Raw genomic sequence first — 20,201 nt, forward strand, 5'->3', positions numbered from 1 at the left:
GGGCTCGTCCTCCCCACCCACCCCGTCCTCCCCACTTAGCGTCTGTTGTGAGCCAGAAGGTTTATTCTCTTAATCCTAAAAAAGTTAAACACAGTCAGTGTAGCATGTGAGAATAATGACTCACTAACGACTGTCAATGTGGCAGGTCAAAACACCAAAAAATGTAGTAGAACCAAAACCATGCTGATATTTTTATTCAAGTCTAGTGATAGAAATACTTTACCAATTTACATAGCACTAAAAACACCGGCTGTATGCACATGACAGAAAAAAAACATGTCAAAAAAAAGGCTGCAGCTACATGAGATCTCATTAGCTTTTAAGGGCAGTTTTTGTTTTTAATGTGTGCGTTATTCCATTTATTAAGCAGACACTAGGGGAGAGGAGAGTACAAGGTGTTTAACTCCACATAGATTATTATTTTTAGACAAAACTGTATCTATCTGAAAACGAGGCTATAAAAACAGTAGGTGGACCTCAACCAGAAAACAGTTTTAAGTGACTCTTTACATTTCAGACTGGATTCACTGGGTCAAGACCAGAGAATTAAAAAAAATACTTAACATAAAAGACAAGTAGCATTTTACCCCTCCCACTATGGCAAACACACAGATAGGAGGCCTTTGTGATGTTTTGCAGGCTTTATAAAAAAAAAGAAAAAGAAAGAAGCCAACAGATGTAAGAGCTACACACACACATACACACAAAAAAGCATAACTCATTTCTTCCCATTTTCTTCATCAGATTCAGTTTCATCTCATATTACCCCGCTCTATATAGAAGAGCTAAAAATGTAATCATTTGACATACACACAGTATGAAAGACCAAAGTTCAGATTTTAGAAAGAAGAAAGCAGCCAGGAGCTGGCGGGAGTTTGGAGTGAGGATCCAGGACGGCCAGAGTGTCGTAGAAAAGAAAAAGTACATCTCGGAAACCAACGAGTGTTGCGTGGTGCCGTTATCTAGCTCACTAATAAGCATGTCGTTTCTGATGTGATGAACAAATGGACTAAAAATGGGCCTTTTCTGGTTTGGTATGGTTAGAGTACAAAAATGTCTAAAACATGAACAATGAAGTAACAGATAAGGTAGGAAATGCTGGGTGTGTGTTGCAATGTTGTTGGGCCAGCAGCACTGCGTCATGTTAAACAGAGGCCACCATCTTTTAGCACTTGGTCCACTGCAGTGGTCGGTGAGGGATGCTTTCAGCTCTCGGCGGCAGGTTGTTCCATCTCCGCAGAGATCGAGTTGTCCTCTTCTTCGTACGTGTGCGTTTGCTGTTCGGCGGAGCTGTCCGGGCTTCGCCTGAAGAGGATCGCAGAGTCGTAACAATACACGTAAAACAAGATTACGCCCGATAATGTTTATTTAGTAAATATCACGCATCCAACAATGCAGGCGCCTCTTTAGGAGTTTTCCTACACATAACCTGACGGCACCATAAGACCTCTTACCGAAGGTGTCTTTAAATACTTTGTGTAGCGTGCTTTTCAAAAACCTTTCATACAATTTAATTTATTTTATATAGCAGACACATAGTGAACGAGTGAGTAGGTTTCATGTGTGTCCAACCAAATGTATCGAGTTTTATTGTTAGACGTTGCCTGACACATGTTTATGGTAAATGGCCTGTATTTATATAGCGCTTTACTAGTCCCTAAGGACCCCAAAGCGCTTTACATATCCAGTCATCCACCCATTCACACACACGTTCACACACTGGTGATGGCAGCTACATTGTAGCCACAGCCACCCTGGGGCGCACTGACAGAGGCGAGGCTGCCGGACACTGGCGCCACCGGGCCCTCTGACCACCACCAGTAGGCAACGGGTGAAGTGTCTTGCCCAAGGACACAACGACCGAGACTGTCCAAGCTGGGGCTCGAACCAGCAACCTTCCGATTACAAGGCGAACTCCCAACTCTTGAGCCACGATGTTTATCTTCCCTTATTTGTCTTTCTAGGCTCTGATTATTCTGACATATTCTTATTTATTTATAAACTGTTTGTCCTGTATGAGATATAGTTCTGATTGGATATTATTCCCATTGGTTGTGGTCCTGTGACCAATCACAGGCAATTTAAGATGGTACCCCCCTCCCTATGTTTAATTGTCTAACGAAGAGCAGGCATGCTTGAAAACATCATACATGACATCATCCGATTATAGCAAAAATGTGTCTCGTTTGCTAATGTGACCCAAGCTCGCATCCTGTCACAGGTGGGTTTACGTGTGACGCTCACCTGTTTGGACTTGAAGCCGTATCAACGTTGTTCTCGTCTTGTATGGGTGACTTTGGCTTTTCCTCTCCCTCTGTGTCATTTTTTTTCTGCTCTGATTCCCCATTCACAGGTGTGGAGTCTGCTCACGGCAAAATCAGATTTAAATAAGCGAGCAGACAAACCCAAAGAAAGTGCACTAGAAAACAGTAGAATCCAGATTTTAGTAAATCCAAAACGAGTGCTTTTACCTGTGTTTTCTGTCTCTTTCTCCTCATCATTCTCTGGCTCCTTGTTCTCAGTTTTAGGTTTGGCTGCCACCTCCGCCTTGCCCACAAAACGCAGTTTTAACTTGTTGTAGACGTCGCTAGCTTTTTCCATGACTGCAGTGCTGGCTTTATACCGCCGGATCTAAAATGAACACAAACATGTCAAATAAGTCCGGTAACATTTTTTATATGAATTTGTTCAAATAAAAAACACGTAGATTGCTAAACATACGCTTGCTGAACATTTTATTAGGTACATCTGTTCAACTGCTCATTAAAGCAAATATCTAAATCAGCCAATCGCATGGTAGCAACTCGGCGCATTTAGGCATGCAGACACGGTCAAGATGACCTGCTGAAGTTCAAACTGAGCATCAGAAGAAGGCACTTAAGTGACTTTAGTTTTTTTAATTGTTACTGTATGGAGGGCATCTACTAGCGGCAAGATTTAGGAAAATCAGTACAAGTATTCCAACAAAAATAGTAAACCTTTTGAAAGCAGTTGACTCTCAGTCTGGTAGATGTCCAAAGTCTCAATAAACATGACCATTAAACCCTGATGAGGCTTTAATGGTCTAACAAAAACTAACAAAGACTAAACATAAGGATATTTTCTCTGTTTTCCAAATTCTCAATAATTTCAGTTTTAATCTTTCCAAAAATCCAGTTTTTATTTTTAACTACAATGTTTTTCCCCATATACAGTTTCTCCATATTTAGTACAGTTTTAGTTAACTATAGTAACTTTGGGTACTGAATGAATTTGCCCAAGTATTTCAGAAACTGCTGATCCTACACATCTATCTCTATGGTTTACAGAGAAAACACACAATATGGCTGCTGAACATGCTGTACCCATCTTCTGAGTTCACAGTCATCAAAAGTCACCACATTTCAATCCATTTGAGCACATCTGCTGAGGATTTGCATTACAGATGTGCAGCAACTGTGTGATGCCATCGTGTGCTGCACCTTCAAGTTCAAATTTTATTCGCCACATGCAGGTTGCCCTGCAGTGAAATGAACCCGACCTTGTCATATCCATAGCAACAACTTCACCAATTTCCACTTGAGCTGTGACTTAACCAATTAACCTATTAACCAATACCAACCTGTTATACGTCAGCTGGTTTACCCGTGAAGGTGTGATTGGTTCATTTGAAAACATTTTTCCCTTTTTTCTGTTTCCTGTACTTTATTTAAACACAAATTTGTTTCTATGTTATTATGACCCTGATGAAAGCCACAAGCCGAAACACGCTGGTCAGTTAATAAAGTTGTTCCTCTTTACCTTTAAGTGTTGCTGGAGTTCCTGCCTTGTTGTATCTATGCCATGTAGAAGTAAGGCGGTTTAGAAAGCAGAAGAGTATCCAGCACTGTCATAGCAAGTTGTAACTAACAAAGTTGCCAATGAGTCTCCCAAAAAAGACTCCTGCCTTTCCTTTTATTATTTCCCTGTCATGTACATACTTTTACAGAGATGGATACACATGAACAATTGATCAAACTTCAAACAATTGATGTCAGCGTGTGTGTAAGTAATCCCTACGAGCCAAAGCTTCACACTGCTTAAAGTTAGCCAATCAAATATTTAAAAACTGGCTTAAAGGCAGAGGAACCAAAATGCCCTGTTTTGGACAGACTGCATCAAAGCCCAGTGTCAAATAAATAAGTATTATTGTGAACGGTGACTTATGCAAAGTTACTCTACAAGTGTTTAAGAATAAAAACACAAGGGCAAAACAGTTACTGCTCAACCAACCTTGTGTTGCGTTTTGACTACTTGAGTAAATTTTAGCACAGGTTTTCCAGCTTAAACACCAAAAGGAGCTGTGGACCTAGAAAGAACAGTGGAGCAATACAAAACAAATTCACCTTTTTTAGTGTGGCAATAACTTCAGCGTTCTTATGTAGGATCTGGCTGGTGACAGGAACAGCCTCGAGCTCTTCCAGTGCTTGTAGACATCGCTCTATGTCCTGAAAACCACACAAACCAAATTTTCACGCCAGAATAAAAAGAAACCCAAAACATTTATGTGACCATATTAATCATCGTCTTAAGCGTTACGTACTGGGTTGTCCACTTTAAGTGCAAACTTTATATCTGTATGAAGCTTCTGTAGCCTTTCTCCAGGTGACGGCTCTGCAAATAAACACACAAAGTACTAAATTATATCTTTATCCGTTCTTGATAATGAAAACTGAACTTGTCTCTCTCTCTTATATAAATGACACTGCATGTTTTCAGCCAACAGCGTGAGTCACTGACCCTTTTTCTTCTCCACCTTCTTCTCCGGCAGCTTCTCTGGTTTGCGTTTCAGCTTTTCAGGCTTGGACCTAAGACAGAGAGGAAACTCTGTGATCCGTGTACATTAATGTTTGATCACCACCTCCTGATGAGCTGTGCATGCAGTAGTCTGTTCCCCATTGAGCACTCACCTCGCTCTGGACCTCTCCTCTGACCGTCTGGCTTTCTTCTCTTTCAGCTCTCTCTCTTTTCGTTCTTTCCTCTCCTTTTCTTTCTTTATTTTTGCTTTCTTCTGGTTGTCTAGCTTCTTGGGTGGCTTCTTTACCTTTTGATGGGAAAGTATCACGTATAGTCCCATTTCTTTAACAAAAGCAAAAACATTACTCTATGTTAACAGACGTACCTCAGCTGGTGGCGGAGAATCAGAGTCTGAGGGCGCAGGGATAGGTGGTGGGGGGGGTTTCTTGGACTTCTTCAACGGGTGATCGTCTATACCTTCATCTGAGCTACTGCTGCTGTCACTGTCACTCTCTTTTTTAGCCTTATCTTTGTCTTTTTTCTTCTTCTCCTCCTCCTCTTTCTCTCGCTCACGTAGCCGGCGGAGCTCTTCAGCTTCCTCCTTTTTTCGCCGCTCCTCCAGCTCTCTTCTGCGTTCTTCATCTCGTTTCTTCCATTCACTGATGCGGTCGGGTTCACTATCACTGCGAGAGGTGGGAGGGCAAGGCAACCTTAATTATGCCAAGCTAATGTATGGAGTAGAATTTCTCTTACTGTATTAACCTGTGGTGCATAAATCGTTAAGAAGGAATCCTGGGAGCAGCCTGACCTTTCGCTGTCGGAGGACGATGAAGGCGCTCGTTTTGCCGGCGCAGGTTTGGGTTTACGTGCTCGAGGCTTTGGCGCCGGCTTCTCTGTGAATCAGAAAGACACGAGCACAGACTTTGAAAAACTCTGCACTAACTCACGAGCAAAGAATTGCTTCTAAACATCCTTCTAAACATCTATCTGCATCGCTACGATTGTAGATGAAACTGTAGTAAATAAAAGAGCAAAACTAAACTCGCACCTTTCTTGCGAGCCTGTGGGCCCTTCCGCGGGGGAGGATCTGATTCCGATTCAGACTTTGAGCCAGACTGGGATTCTGAACCAGACAGAGCCGGTCGAGGCTTCTCGTCCTCCGAGTCGCTGTCTGCTACTTTCTTCTCCGATGCCGATCCAGAGTCTGAATCAGAGTCGGACGAAGCCTTCTGCAAGGTCACAGAGAAAAAGTAACGAAAGCTGGAAACGCAAAGAGAAGACACCGAGTTTTGTGACAGGTAATTCTTTCTGTGACGGGGCCTTCTGGTTCACCTTTTTCTTCCCTCTGCCTCCTGCTTTCTTCACACCTCGTCCACCAGATTTCTTCTCTGGAGTAAAATCCTGTTGAAGAAAAACAAACATCAAATGATTTGCAGCTGAGACGTTATAAGAGAGACACGAAAGAAATACACAACAGCGGTTTGTCTCCTCCCTGCCCTGAAAAGGCCAATCAAAAGCCATATTGGAAAATGGGAAGAAAATTGGGAAATTAATTGATATAAAGCTGTAATTTACTGCACCTTGCACCTAAAAAAAAAGCTTTAAAACCTTACTTTGAGGCAAAACCCACCAAACTCTGACTGGTCGTTCTGTATGTGCAGTTTTTATGCCACCATGACCAAAGAAATTAATTTCATCCATCCATTTGCTTCCGCTTATCCTTTCAAGGGTCGCGGGGGGCGCTGGAGCCTATCCCAGCTGTCATAGGGCGAGAGGCGGGGTACACCCTGGACAGGTCGCCAGTCCGTCGCAGGGCCAACACACAGGGACAGACAACCATTCACACTCACATTCACTTGCACATTCACACCTAGTGGCAATTTGGATTATCCAATTAACCTATCCCCACAAGCTGCATGTCTTTGGATGGTGGGAGGAAGCCGGAGTACCCGGAGGGAACCCACGCAAACACGGGGAGAACATGCAAACTCCACACAGAAAGACCCCGGCCTGATGGTGGAATTGAACTCAGGACCTTCTTGCTGTGCAGCAACAGTGCTAACCGGCTTCCTCCCACCATCCAAAGACCCGTGAATGCACCGTGAATTAATTTCATTTCATTTGTAAATAGCGACTACAGAGGTGCTACCAAGTTGGCAGCTGAGTGGTGAGACTTGTGTCAGGAAGGGCATCCAACATAAATAAATCTACCAAATCAAACACGCGGCTATAGCAACCCATTTGCGAATGAGAGGCAACCAAAAGTGGCTTTGAGCATCAGACTCCTCCACAATCACGCGCGTACGCACTAGGGCTGCCACAAACGATTATTTTGATAGTCGACTAGTCACCGATTATTTATGCGATTAGTCGACTAATCAGATCATCATCCACTGGACGTAAAACTACAGCTTATTGCACCAGCAGCATCTGCTCTTATATAACTATCATTAGCTTACAGCTTTAAGTGTTTAAGGTGCTAACTAAAAATAAAGACAAGATGATAGTTTATTCAATTTTAATGAAATTTGCAGATTGTTTCGGTGAAGTTTAATGAACTCCTTGCTATCTAAAATATAACAGGACACCAGAGTATATTCTCCAGCATCTCACACTTTTGATAATCAGCTGTCTGCTTGACGTTTATTCAGCTGTGTAAAAACTATAACTTTAATCTCAGACAAACCGATTTACTCAGGAACAAATAAAATACAAAAAAAAAAAAAAGCCAAACAACAACATTTTTAATTTATCTAAGTGACTCATATATATTTAACCTGATTAGCGAAAGATGGCGGTGGGTTAGAAAACAATTTGCCGGGAGTCCGGTGTTCTCACCGCGCTAGTGACCTAGCCCCCGGCTAGCTATCGAGCTAGTGGGTAACAGATGTCTCCGAAAACGTAGGAGCGCTTTTGAAAATATGTGGTGTCCTGATAAACTGAGCCGATATTTGAGGTTTACACAGCTACATTCTCGCCTGAAAATACGTTAAACGTTTATTTTCTGACCCAGAAAGAATAATAAGAGTAATATTAAAACTAACTAGCTGCCGCCATTGTTGGAAACTAAGCTGGGCCGTGCTATGATTTCTGGGACACAGCTGATTCTTCTTCTTCTTCGGGGTTTAACGGCAGCTGGTATCCTTGTACATGCAGTGCTGCCATCTTCTGTTTCAGTCCATTATTACACTCTTAAATCCTGCTACTTATTCCTGCGTCTTTTGGGATCTTACAAAGCTTCAAACGACGTGTCAACTATTAAATCAGTCGTCGACGATTTTGATAGTCGACGTAATCGTGACTAGTCGACAAATCGTGGCAGCCCTAGTACGCACATGTTATTACCTGATCACTGTTTTTCCCAGAGTCAGACTCCGAAGGTGTGGGTTCTGATTCAGAAGGAGATCCACTCTCTTCTTCATCTCGGTCGCTCGATGAGCCTCGTGCCTTTTTTGGAGGAGGAGGCCGCTGAAACAAAAAAAAAAAAGTACTTGTGAGAAAACAGAAAATTTGAACAGTTATAGGTCACTTGAGATATAAAAATAATCTCACTGCTCAAATATTCAAGTCATGCAGACAAATCCCTTAATTTCTGGCTCATTTAGCTTTCGTCACTGCTGCGACAACATCGGCTATAAAAAAAAAAAGCCACCAGAAAATGTGTGCTCTTCTTTCAACTCTTCAAATTCTCGGTAACTATTCATGAATGACAAATTGTTACAGTAACTTGGCTGCTGCTGATGGTAGTTGGTCACGTATGGTGCCAGAAAAACCTTCTTTGTGGCCCAAACTGTGACCAAGGAAACCATTTATTTTAATCAAGCTCAACATCAAAAACAACAGGAGTGAATCTTAAATCAAATCACTGGACGAGTTGTAATGACACACATCCACTAACAATATAATCCTCGTATAATTACCTTAGGAGCCTGTGGCTTTCGCTTCATTCCTCCTCCTCCTCCTCCGCCCCCTCCTCCTCCTCCGCCCCCCCTTCCTCTGTCTTCACTCCCAGAATCTGAATCAACCTCACTTCCTGTGTGTGCTTTCCGAGGAACCGGGGCGTCCTCCTCATCGTCCTCCTCGTCGCTTCCTCCTCCTGCATTTTCAGCCTCGCTGTCAGATGAGCTAGCTGGCTGCAGACAAAACACAATAAAATATAATAATGAAAAATATCTGAACAGGGCGACAAAAAGGGGAGAAGCAGCAAAGATACTGGTGAAGAACAGTAGCTGCTTTGGTGAAGGTCACACAGGCCACAGTCTCTCCAAGTCTGAACAAGGAATTTTTCATGAGAAGGAAAAGTAGATTCATTTGAATCAAACCAGTCGCTACCAAGTACATCCTGCAGATCCTAAATCTATGCTCACAAAAATCACCCAAATGAGGGTTATGAAAAAACAAATGCGCTTCCAGTATCTTTTACATTTCATGCTGAATTATGCCTGCTTCAGGATTTTGGGAAGATGACAGAGACTTACTACAGGTGGGGCGCTGTAGGAGGCATGTGGATTGTTCTGGATCTCCCATAAGCCTTCATTGAATCCCTTCCTTTTGTTGGGTTTCCCATATCGTTCTCTGTACTTTTCATAGGCAAAAAGGTCCTTTGGTGCGAGGAATGCTCTTTGAAAACAGAGAAAATAAAGAAAACGTGAAGCAAACTGACGGGAAACAATCTGATGTCCCAGGCTTTCAGTAATGAACAGGATGTTTATACTTGTGTTTAGGAAGGCTGGTGTTCGACTCCAGACTTTGAAGCAGATCACTGTGCCACCTAGTGACAGATTAAAATACTGCAGGTGCCATCTTGTCAAACAGATGGTGTGTCTCACCAGTTCAAATATGTCAACACATCTTGTGGAAACATACTGCGCACTAAGACTGACTCAAATTAACAGTAGTTTCACATCAAAGTAGTTATATGTGCCAACGTCACTCTACCAAAGGGGATTTAACCAGAAAAAGTAAACATGGCTGATGAATTTCAGCCAATGTGCAAGTTTACAACACCTGCATCCACCCAAGATTAAACAGTTCTGCAAATACACTTAACTCTAGTCTCTGTGTACTTACGTTTCATGTGTCCCAAAGAAGAAAATGGGGATTTTATTAGGAGGTGGTTTCACTGCTCCATCAGCCACATCTTCAATCTGTTTAAAAAAAATAATCGTAATTTTTAAAAGCATGATTTTCAATGAAGAGAGCAAACAGATGACATGTCACACATTCACTTGCAGACACAGGACTGAACACACAACTGTGGCTCGAAAAGTTGTTTCTGCTCATCAGAATCCCCGTAAATGTGCCACTTCAACGGTCAGCCCCTTGGCCATTTGTGCAATTAGCAGTTAAAACAACAACAAACGCAACCTGATAGTCGTTTTATCCATTTTAATGCGCAGGGAAATATGCTCTACAATATCAGCAAGTTTTTAAAAAGGGGAGGGGGAAAAAAATCCACAATTTTTTTTTTAAACGTCATCTCCATAAAAACAACGTTAGCTGGGGTGGTGAACGTCTCCGTGTAGGTTAGGCCACGAGCATCTCATGCAAATTTTGCCGCTCATACGCTGACAGTGGGCCTGTGCACACCTGCAGCCTGTCAGCCCTGCAGAAGTAAGCCTACGCTTTCTGTTTGTCTGTATCCATAAACGTAGTGGAGAACATCTACAGAGAACCTTCTACAGCGTCCCGTGCAGAGCAGCCCACCCCCTCCTCCGCCTCTCAGACTGCTGCTGCTGTTAACGTTGCTTGCTTACCCTGGCTGGCCAATGGGGGTATCCCTTCATCTTAGCAAAGACGAGGTCTCCGGGCTGGAAGTTGTGTGGCATTGTTCTTCTCTTCTGCACAGCCTGGGTTTAAAAAGGTTTAAGATACGCAGTCTTTCTGTGTCTCTCTCGGTTTGATGTTTTCAGGTCGACACGAAACCTGGAAACGGTGGTGTTAGCTACCAAGCTAACAGTATACTAACGTTACCGCGAGAAGCTGCGTGAAGCCAGACGCTACGTACTAACCGTTTCCGCTCCAGGGTGCCAAGTTAGCCTTCAAAAGAAAGACTTTAAAAAACGACTCAATTAAAGAGTAAATTATCTTTTCCTTCATATAAACATTTTTTGGCCGCGATTAAACAAATTTTAGTTTTCCACCAACAAAAAAATCACGAAAATATTGTTTTTAAGAGTGTAGCTTAAATTTACACAAACTAAATACATATATGCAAAATTATACAGTTCAGTTCCACATGTTTACATACTATAGACATATACTTATGACTATGTTATTTGCATATTTCATGGTCTGTAAACGTGCAATATCCTTGAATACATACATGCATTTACATACATATGTGGGGAAGTATGTATCGCTCCATTTTCTTCTGCTTATCCAATCTCCCAGCTGTCATAGGAAGTAAGGCATGGTACATCCTGGACAGATAGACACAGAAAACTATTTACGCACACATTCAGTGTTCAGTTTAGATGCACCTCTTTGGACTGTCGAGCAAAGCCAGTGTACCAGGATAGAACATGCAAACTCAACACAGGAAAGCCCCGGATGTGTGAAATGATTTGAACTTGGGAACTTTCTGCTGTGAGATTATAGTACTAAACACTGCATCACTATTTAAACCTGTGGATATGTGTATGCGTATACATGTCAGTATATTTGGCTGTTACTGAAATTTTGTGCACCATGTAAGGGTGGTGTGGCTGCATTTTCGTTATGCTTGTATAATGACAATAAAGAGTCTTTATAATTTATGCTTTTCAAATAGTAAAACACAGAAACGCGAAGTAAGACAGACATTCTTAAAAGTAAAAATATAAGCACATCAATCCCAACAAGCTTCACACATACCCAATATCACTTATTTCACAACAAAATGTATTTAAAAGTCGTCTTCAGGTTTGATTAAACGCTCAATTTTAAATGACTGAATTATTTAAATTCTCGACTTTTATTCTTTTAAGTCAAACAGACTTCCCTGTCGCACCGGAAATAGAGTTGTGGGATGTTTGGAAAGCTTCATTAATCCGGATGAAGCTGTCTCTTCGTTTTCTCGTGATACGACAGCCACAGCGGAAATCCCGCCTTTCTTGCCTCGCGATTGGCTGACCGCCGATCAGTTTCCTGATCACCCAATGACATATTACAATGTGGAAAGCAACGTTGACCTCCCCCCGAAATCACCTCTAGTGAGAAGCCATGTTTCGGTCTTTAGGACGCGTTCAGCAGTTTAACTGCAACTTCCTGACTCTGCAGAGGCTCAGCGCTACCTCTAAACTCCACATCTGCACGTCCAGAATGGCCAGCTCGGACTACAGGATTGAACGGGACACGTTTGGGGAGCTCAAGGTTCCGGCCGACAAATACTACGGGGCCCAAACTGTCAGATCGACCATGAACTTCAAGATAGGGGGACCAAGTGAGAGAATGCCCATCCAAGTGATCAAGGCCTTTGGTGTCCTGAAGAAAGCAGCTGCTCAGGTGAACAAGGAGTACGGCCTGGATCCAAAAATAGCTGAGGCAATCGTCCAGGCTGCAGATGAGGTTTCAGCCGGTAAGCTCGATGATCATTTCCCTCTGGTGGTATGGCAGACTGGCTCTGGAACTCAGACTAACATGAATGTCAATGAGGTGATCAGCAACAGGGCTATTGAGATCCTGGGAGGGAAACTGGGCTCCAAGGATCCAGTTCACCCCAATGACCATGTCAACAAGAGTCAGAGCTCCAATGACACCTTCCCCACAGCCATGCACATTGCAGTAGCCACTGAGGTCCACCAGGTCCTGCTGCCCGGCCTGCAGACTCTGCACGACGCACTTGCTTCAAAGGCTGAAGAGTTCAAAGACATCATCAAAATTGGGCGCACACACACTCAGGACGCTGTGCCGCTCTCGCTGGGCCAGGAGTTCAGCGGTTACGTCCAGCAGGTGAAATACAGCATTGAGAGGGTGAAGGCAGCCATGCCCAGGGTGTATGAGCTGGCAGCTGGAGGCACGGCTGTAGGAACGGGACTTAACACCCGCATTGGGTTTGCTGAAAAGGTAGCCTCCACCGTTGCTTCTCTCACAGGCCTGCCGTTTGTAACCGCTCCCAACAAATTTGAAGCCCTGGCAGCTCACGACGCCCTGGTAGAGCTGAGCGGGGCTCTCAACACTGTGGCCGTCAGCATGATGAAGATCGCCAATGACGTCCGCTTCTTGGGGTCAGGACCTCGCTCAGGCCTTGGAGAGCTCATCCTACCAGAGAATGAGCCAGGAAGCAGCATCATGCCGGGCAAGGTGAACCCAACCCAGTGTGAGGCCATGACCATGGTGGCAGCCCAGGTGATGGGGAACCACGTGGCCGTCACCGTCGGAGGCAGCAACGGACACTTTGAACTCAACGTCTTCAAGCCGATGATGGTGAAGAATGTGCTGAACTCCGCACAGCTGCTCGGCGACGCCTCCGTCTCCTTCACCAACAACTGCGTGGTGGGCATCCAGGCCAACACGGAGAGGATCAACAAGCTCATGAATGAGTCCCTCATGCTGGTCACAGCGCTTAACCCACACATCGGGTACGACAAGGCGGCCACCATCGCTAAAACGGCTCACAAGAAAGGCTCGACCCTGAAGGCTGTGGCCGTGGAGCTGGGCTATCTGACCGAAGAGCAGTTCGACCAGTGGGTGAAGCCAAGTGACATGCTGGGACCAAAGTAAACTGACAACCCAAGGAAAAGGAAAAAAAACAAAACTCTTTTACACAAAAGAAGAGTATTTAAGTAAATCAGATGTGGAACTGAGTAAGCATTTTTTTTTGGATCCTGAACTTTTCATCTCTCAACAAAAAAATCTGGCATACTGTTGTATGACGCAACTTGCGTAATATCTGGCATACTGGTAGAGTTCAAAGTGCACTGTGTCATGGTCCTTTGGTATGGATGAAACAGCTGATGCAGCTCTACACACCTTTTATCTTTGTGTCTTAACAGGGAATGTTTTAAGAAGTAGCAGCAGTAAAGCTTCGTCATCAATATGACTTAATTTTGTACATGTAAACATGTAAAGTCTTTTCTTTTTTTCTTCCAGAGTCAGAATACTTTTAACTCCTCCTCAGCTTGTAGTCGATACCATTGCAGCTCGGAGTGCCATTGTGGTTGCTTCAAAACACTACATAACATTGTACCTCGTGTGTTTTGGTTTACACGATGTGTGCCATTTATGCCATGTGTCCGTTAAATGAAATGCATTTATTAAAATAAATTCAGTCTTATTTCAATTTTTTTCCTTGCTTACATGCACGCACATTAGCATGATTGGTTAAACATCTGCTGTATAAACACCAGGGATTACAACAGTATGAAGTTGAAATCAAATGAATTTTAATTGTAAACAAATATACATTTCAAAAAACATGGTGCAGAAACATTTTGTACAAGTGATGAAACAAGAGTGAACATTTGCGCCGGTTTTATTTGGTCCAGCTGACTTTGGGGATGTCATAATGCTCTGTCAGGTTGTCCAGGTGACGGTTAAAATCCTGATAAACAAGAACATAATGTCACAAACTGTTTCTATTAAGAAATATGCAATTTTGATATTAAGTTTTATGTAAATGTTGTCTTAAATCTATGTCTCTGAAAGGCCGAGTTAAGGAAGCTCTTACCTCGACTCTGTGTTTGTGGGTCTTTGATGCCTTGTTCAAAATCCGCTCCATTTGCTGTTAAAAAGAAATGGAGAGAAATGTAATGCCAAACAATTTACATTAGAACTTTCATTTTACACATTCACAATCTTTAAATCTCTGCCAGAGGGGAGAAAAAAAACCCCAAAACACTTAACACAGACTACTGGATTTAGTGGGAGTAAGATTGACTGACACACACACAGTAAGAATTTATTTCAGATTACATAACAAGTCAAGGTTTGGATGCTTCTTTGTTCACAAGTGGTCACCGCAGCAGGTAGCACCAAAGTTGATTTGGCAGATTTTCACACTGGATGCCATTCCCAAAGGGATTTGGGTCTCTTTTCAGAAATGAACTGGGAATTTGCTTATTAGGCAAATGTGTATTTCAAAACTACACTAGTTTGGAATTATTGTACAGTGCTAAGCTTGTTGGCTCTCTCTTAGAGGTAATATCAATACCTTAGTGAAACATCATTAGCAATTGATGTTTTTCCACTGGCAGACCTGGTGCAGATTTGTTATTGAAACCCTGCTATAATTCATGATACTGACAATAAAGATGGCTTTAGGAAATATTGCCCTAAACAACAAAAGAGATTCTGAGTTTAGATAATTTACTTCAGAGAATAATAGATTTGGCTGCAGTTTTCAAGCAGCTCAAGTTTGTTTTTCAGTCCTGAAAAGGGCCAAATTTGAACCCAACCTTACAAATAATTCACTTCTCCTAAACAGAAACTTCTACAATCTATTAATACTTATGTTAGCTTTGTTTCCCCTCACAATTCAATCCCTTGAACGCTGGAGAAAAAGAACTCACCCGTTTCTCTTGCATCTTGTCAAAAGCAATCTGTGCCGGTGTCCTTTTGTCAAGATATACTTTCTTGGTTTTCACCTCCTCATCGCTTTGGCTGGTAACGACCTGCTCCATGCGATGCTTGCTCTCCTTGTTCTTCTTTTTCTTCCTAAAAATAAGAGAAACACCATTATTATTCCTCATAATTTATTACCAATTTTGTGCAAGAAAATGTACATGCAGGACAGTACTGTGCAAAGGTCTTGAGCCACTCCTCTTTTTCAAAAAATGTTTTGCCAGAAAAATTGGAAATAGCTGCAGCAATTTTTTTTAATCGAGTGCACCAATGGTGACTACTAATGTTTAACTGTGTTTGGGATAAAAAAAAACAAAACAACCATTTTTAACTTCTCTCCTGAATTCTTCCACACATGTTAACAACAATTTGTACCAAAAATTTCACTCCATAAGACCTGGTGCCACTGATTTTGTTCCACTTCTTGAGTAATTTGATATACTTTTCCCCCTCATTTCCCTTCTTCGAGACTGGTTACTTGACAGCCACCCTTTCACTGAGTACAATTCTGATGAAGCTTCAGCAAACAGTAGATGGATCCACTGAAGGGCCATCTCTCAGGTTCTGTATCAGGTCTTTTTGGGATGTTCTTAAGGACAACACTTTCAAATACTATTCATCCACTGTAGATGAATTTTCTTTTAGGCCTCCAACTTCTTCTTTTCTATTTGCCTTATTTTTAAGGTGAGATAAAAACCTTTGAAATGCCTTCATACCACCTGGCCAACTATTTTATCAACACAACTAAAAAAACAATTACAGCAAAAAATAAAAATAAAAACACAAAGAAATGAGAGGTGCCACAAGACTTGCACAGTACTGCACATACCATTCAAGTTGGGGTTTTTTTGAGTATGTTAGTCAAATACCACTAAAAACAGGTTTCATTTGAATACACAAAGATCCTGTAAGCACTTAAGGCCTGCAAAGTCCCACAACTACAGCAGTAATCATGTATTACGTAACACACATCTGTCTTTAGCGTTCAAAACCTTGTGTCTCCTGTTTTCTGAACAACTAACTAGTCAGTTGGTTTTGTGTATTTTAGATTTTAACATTTAAAAGGGATGTGTATCCAGTGTCGTGCAAAAGAAAGTATATATTAGTCGGTCGTTTTGTTTTTGCCAAGCTAGCTAGCTAGCTACCCCTTCTGTTACAGTCCATAATTCTACTATCAACAGCTCTGAGGCCACGAAGCATGCGTTTAAATGTTATTTTCATATTTGTTGGCCTCTTCAAATATTACGTAATATTACTCATATCCACACACGTTCAGTGAACAAAGAGGTTTGTTTTCCTACTAGCAAAAGGGCTAACCATAGCCTGGTACGAACACAACCACATAATTTGAAGTATTTCATCGACTTGACAGAGATGTCTTTTTCGTACATTTTCTTCTAAGCGCTGATACTACTAAGACTTACTTTTTCCCAGCAGAAATATCTCCCACACCCTTTAATTTCAGGGCACTTTTCTGGACTGTAGCATACTCAGACATGTTCGAGAAGCTGTTTGTCGTCGTCTTCTTCTGCTTTCTGCTCTGACAGAGACGGATCAGGATCAGTGCTGCCACCTATTGGGAGGTGAAAGGAAGCGACCCAAGTATGCATGAAAATGTCCTGCGGTGTTTCTTCCCAGCCACGGGGGGTGCTGTACTCTACTTCTAACGAGGCAAATACGAGGCAGAAAGCGGAAGTTGAGGCAAAACTGAATGTCAAATTGTAGCATGGTGGAGTTCGTTTTTAAAATAAAGTAAAAATGTTACGGTACAGTTTATTACGGATAGCACCGGTAGCGCGGTGCCTCACCGGAAACAACACGTCGTTTCTGTGCAGGGTGAGCATATTAAACAGAGGACAGACATGTGGATATGCTAAGAAAGTTGGTGAGTAAAGAGGACATCTGTGTGCCAAGCTTGTTTACTTTACTTTGTGCGATTATATAAAAACAAAAAGGGGAGATGTCGATGCATGTGTCATTTAGATCGCATTAAATTTAAAATGTTGTGTGGATTTTTTTTTTCATTCCACATGAGTCTAATTTGAGTCACAAATCTCTTCCTCCATTTTTTAGCGGCCAAGGGAAAGGGTAAAGGCATGATGAAAGAGGAACTGAAAGGTCCAGAGGTGTGTAAAGACCCTGTCAGACTCACATCTCATGCAGTAGGGGTCAACATCTTCAAACAAGGGGAAGACCCCAAGCTGAAGCCTCCTGAGGAGTACCCTGAATGGTGAGAGTGCACGTTATGTTAATGTTTTATTTAATGTTTTCCCTCGTTGTGTCATCATTGTACACACATCCAGTGGAAGTTTCACCCATTTACTGAACAAATAAATGGTGTGATGTTCTGGGAAAAGTAAGTCCACATCTGGCTCCAGAAGCTGGTTGTGCCTCCTTAGCTTAAATTAATTAATAGGCATTTTTCAGAAGTTTACTGGTTTTCAAAAAAATTCCAAAACTGATATAAAACTTAGAAAACTTGTGATTCCTGAAACAAATCTGTCTGCAGGTGCGATTTCCATTTAGTCCAAATGTATAAACCTGTTCCTGAAATGACTGTGAACACCAGATCTTTATAAATATCGAAGCACAAAGTGGAAGATCAGTGATTAAATTAAAAGCAGAAACACAGCTGCAGCAGTGATCGAGAGGTACAGAATGAGACATCGTGCCACTAATCAGAGCCACGGTGCGATCCTCTGAAAATGATGGCAGTGAATGGGGAACTACTTACACCAGTACCTCTCAATAAAAGACATGCATTGCTTTATCAAGTAAAATATGAGTTCCTCTTGCAGCTCACAGACTGTGATAAGAATACATCTGTTCAGCAGTTATACCACAGTACATTTATTCTTAATAGTGAAGCACAGAGTTGGGACTATGACTATATGTCTTTATTGTATTTCGTTTTTTCTCCAGGGAACTTTTTCTAAGTTTTTCTTTGGACATTGGCTGTGCCCCCTCCCCCATTTTTTTTTGTTAAGCCACTTAACAGAGACTCATGAACCATTCAAGCATGACAAAAAGCAGCTTAGGCAAGGGATTCACTATTATATGCTGCATTTGTTCCCATGTCTTTAGCTGAATCTACAAAAAATGCCAAAGATAATACGCTGAGAGGCATAAAATAGTATTTTTGGACCAACATTGGGATTCCAAAAGAGCTATTAGCTAAACTAGCTGGACCAGCTGAACATCTATAGCATATTTCAACACGCTGTGCACTGTGTCCATGAAAGTATATGAAGACACTCGACAAGTGGTTCCAGGTTCAGTGAGTGTTCACAACCATTTGTAAACTATGGGTTAGCAGCTAGCTAACAGATGAGACCTTTTATTGCATGCAATGCAATAAAAGCATATCTGGATTGAAAAATGCAGTCATGGATTGTCCTCCCTAGAGCCCATAACTCAACATTATTAAAACAGTGTGGGATCATCTTGACAGAGAATGCAACAAAAGCCAGCCAAGATCCAAAGAAGACCTTTGAATGTCCTTTAAGAAGCCCGGAGAACTATTCTTGAAGACTGTTTAAAGAAATCTAGAGAAAATAAGCCTGTATTTTTAATATACATAATATAAAATGCATTTCTACTCATAAGTCACCTCAAGCTGCTTTAAACTAAAAGATAAAGGCCTTTCAAGGTCTTTATTACAGAGGAAACCTCAACAATCAGACGATACCGTATGAGCAGCACTTGGCGAGAGCAGGAAGGAAGAACTCCCTTTAAACAGGACGAAACCAGTAGAGCCAGGTTTGAGGAGAGGCAGCCATCTAACTGTGACCAGCTAGAGAATAAAGGAAAAGAGAAGAGGAGGAAAAAAGGAGAGCTTAGCGAGATCAAGGGCAAAACATAAAATGTGTGCAGTGTTTTTAAAAATTTGAGCTTGGTGGATGTTTCGTTTTACAGCAAAAAGTCTGCAATCGGCCAGAACTTGTTAGGAGAAGCTGGCAGTTGTGTGAAATCTGTGCCATTTGTAGGTAATTTTCTTTATATTGAATTAACTTTTACATCTATTTTTAAACTCAAAGGCATCCACAGCCTTTCTACCTGCAGTGATTATGAATGCTGGCCGTTTCCAAAATATGAGTGCTTTTGGTTTTTATATTAGTTGATATTGTATCATAGACATATCGACTCACTGCTTAAGTAATCGGGGAACTTCTTTGTGAGTTGTTGTTGTAGTTGTTATATTTCACTTCTTTCTTTCTTTTCTTTTCTTTCACTCAGGTTGTTCCAGTTAAACCTGGGAGCAGCCAAAAAGCTGAACGAGCTCGAGTCGGACTCTTGGGAGTATTGGAAACGTCTGAGGAAGGAAAACATTTGGCGTTTCAACAGACTACATAAAGGGAAGAAGTTGTAGGGTTTCACTGGACTTACTGAGGGCAACAGCAGTGTTTTACACCCTGGACTGAATTACCATGACAGAAACGGACTTCTGGATCAGTCTATCCCACCTGACAGCTGAGAGACTTTTGTCTCTTCATCGCTGGTTCTGTTTGATGCAAACGTTCTCTTGTGTTAAACAAAGGTGGTGATATAACAGCGTGAACTGCAAAGGAGTCCTTCAAGAAGGCAAAAACTGAACATCATATGAACCTAATGAAGTTATTGTCTCACTTCAGACAAACTCTTGTTTAAATCAAATTTGACCAGTTTTCATGAAGTCGTAGTAACAATTTTCAACATTTCTGTTGTATACTAGAACGCTCTGGAGTAGTTACTTTGTGGCAAAAAGTAGAAAAAAAGGATTTCATTGTGTTTAACTTGGATTAAATCATTTGAACATGTGTTTATGGTGTTTTGTTTTCTTTTTGCAAATCACTTTGCCTGTTTGTGAATGTGCAGACTGTCTATAAATAAAAATGAAATTATATTCAAAAGTTGAGTTTGTCCCA

The 20,201-nt window shown here is 41.8% G+C and overlaps 4 protein-coding genes across 4 annotated transcripts; 2 read left to right on the forward strand and 2 right to left on the reverse strand.

Annotated features, from left to right (window-relative positions):
* Positions 1-177: 177 nt before the first annotated feature.
* hdgfl2 (HDGF like 2) lies at positions 178-10,770 on the reverse strand. Its single transcript, XM_004554965.4, has 16 exons — positions 10,512-10,770; positions 9,826-9,902; positions 9,234-9,375; positions 8,676-8,888; positions 8,101-8,223; positions 6,088-6,156; positions 5,804-5,984; positions 5,564-5,648; positions 5,141-5,438; positions 4,929-5,062; positions 4,759-4,826; positions 4,562-4,632; positions 4,365-4,466; positions 2,472-2,631; positions 2,245-2,362; positions 178-1,305 (listed from the first exon to the last, which is right to left on the reverse strand). The coding sequence occupies exons 1-16, from the start codon at positions 10,581-10,583 to the stop codon at positions 1,206-1,208; spliced, it is 2,013 nt and encodes a 670-aa protein (XP_004555022.2). The 5' UTR covers positions 10,584-10,770; the 3' UTR covers positions 178-1,205.
* A 1,129-nt stretch (positions 10,771-11,899) lies between these two features.
* fh (fumarate hydratase) lies at positions 11,900-14,011 on the forward strand. Its single transcript, XM_004554964.5, has one exon. It carries the CDS (start codon positions 11,959-11,961, stop codon positions 13,456-13,458), a length of 1,500 nt encoding a protein of 499 aa, XP_004555021.1. The 5' UTR covers positions 11,900-11,958; the 3' UTR covers positions 13,459-14,011.
* An 87-nt stretch (positions 14,012-14,098) lies between these two features.
* Positions 14,099-16,877, reverse strand: fam32a (family with sequence similarity 32 member A). The gene is made up of 4 exons (XM_004554963.4): positions 16,722-16,877; positions 15,246-15,390; positions 14,405-14,458; positions 14,099-14,278 (listed from the first exon to the last, which is right to left on the reverse strand). The coding sequence occupies exons 1-4, from the start codon at positions 16,793-16,795 to the stop codon at positions 14,210-14,212; spliced, it is 342 nt and encodes a 113-aa protein (XP_004555020.1). The 5' UTR covers positions 16,796-16,877; the 3' UTR covers positions 14,099-14,209.
* A 76-nt stretch (positions 16,878-16,953) lies between these two features.
* On the forward strand, positions 16,954-20,186 carry mrpl54 (mitochondrial ribosomal protein L54). The gene is made up of 3 exons (XM_004554962.3): positions 16,954-17,182; positions 17,371-17,527; positions 19,534-20,186. Exons 1-3 carry the CDS (start codon positions 17,056-17,058, stop codon positions 19,664-19,666), a joined length of 417 nt encoding a protein of 138 aa, XP_004555019.1. The 5' UTR covers positions 16,954-17,055; the 3' UTR covers positions 19,667-20,186.
* The last annotated feature ends 15 nt before the right edge of the window (positions 20,187-20,201 follow it).

This window comes from Maylandia zebra, linkage group LG23, assembly GCF_041146795.1.
Source record: "Maylandia zebra isolate NMK-2024a linkage group LG23, Mzebra_GT3a, whole genome shotgun sequence".
In the NCBI taxonomy this organism is placed as follows: domain Eukaryota; kingdom Metazoa; phylum Chordata; class Actinopteri; order Cichliformes; family Cichlidae; genus Maylandia; species Maylandia zebra.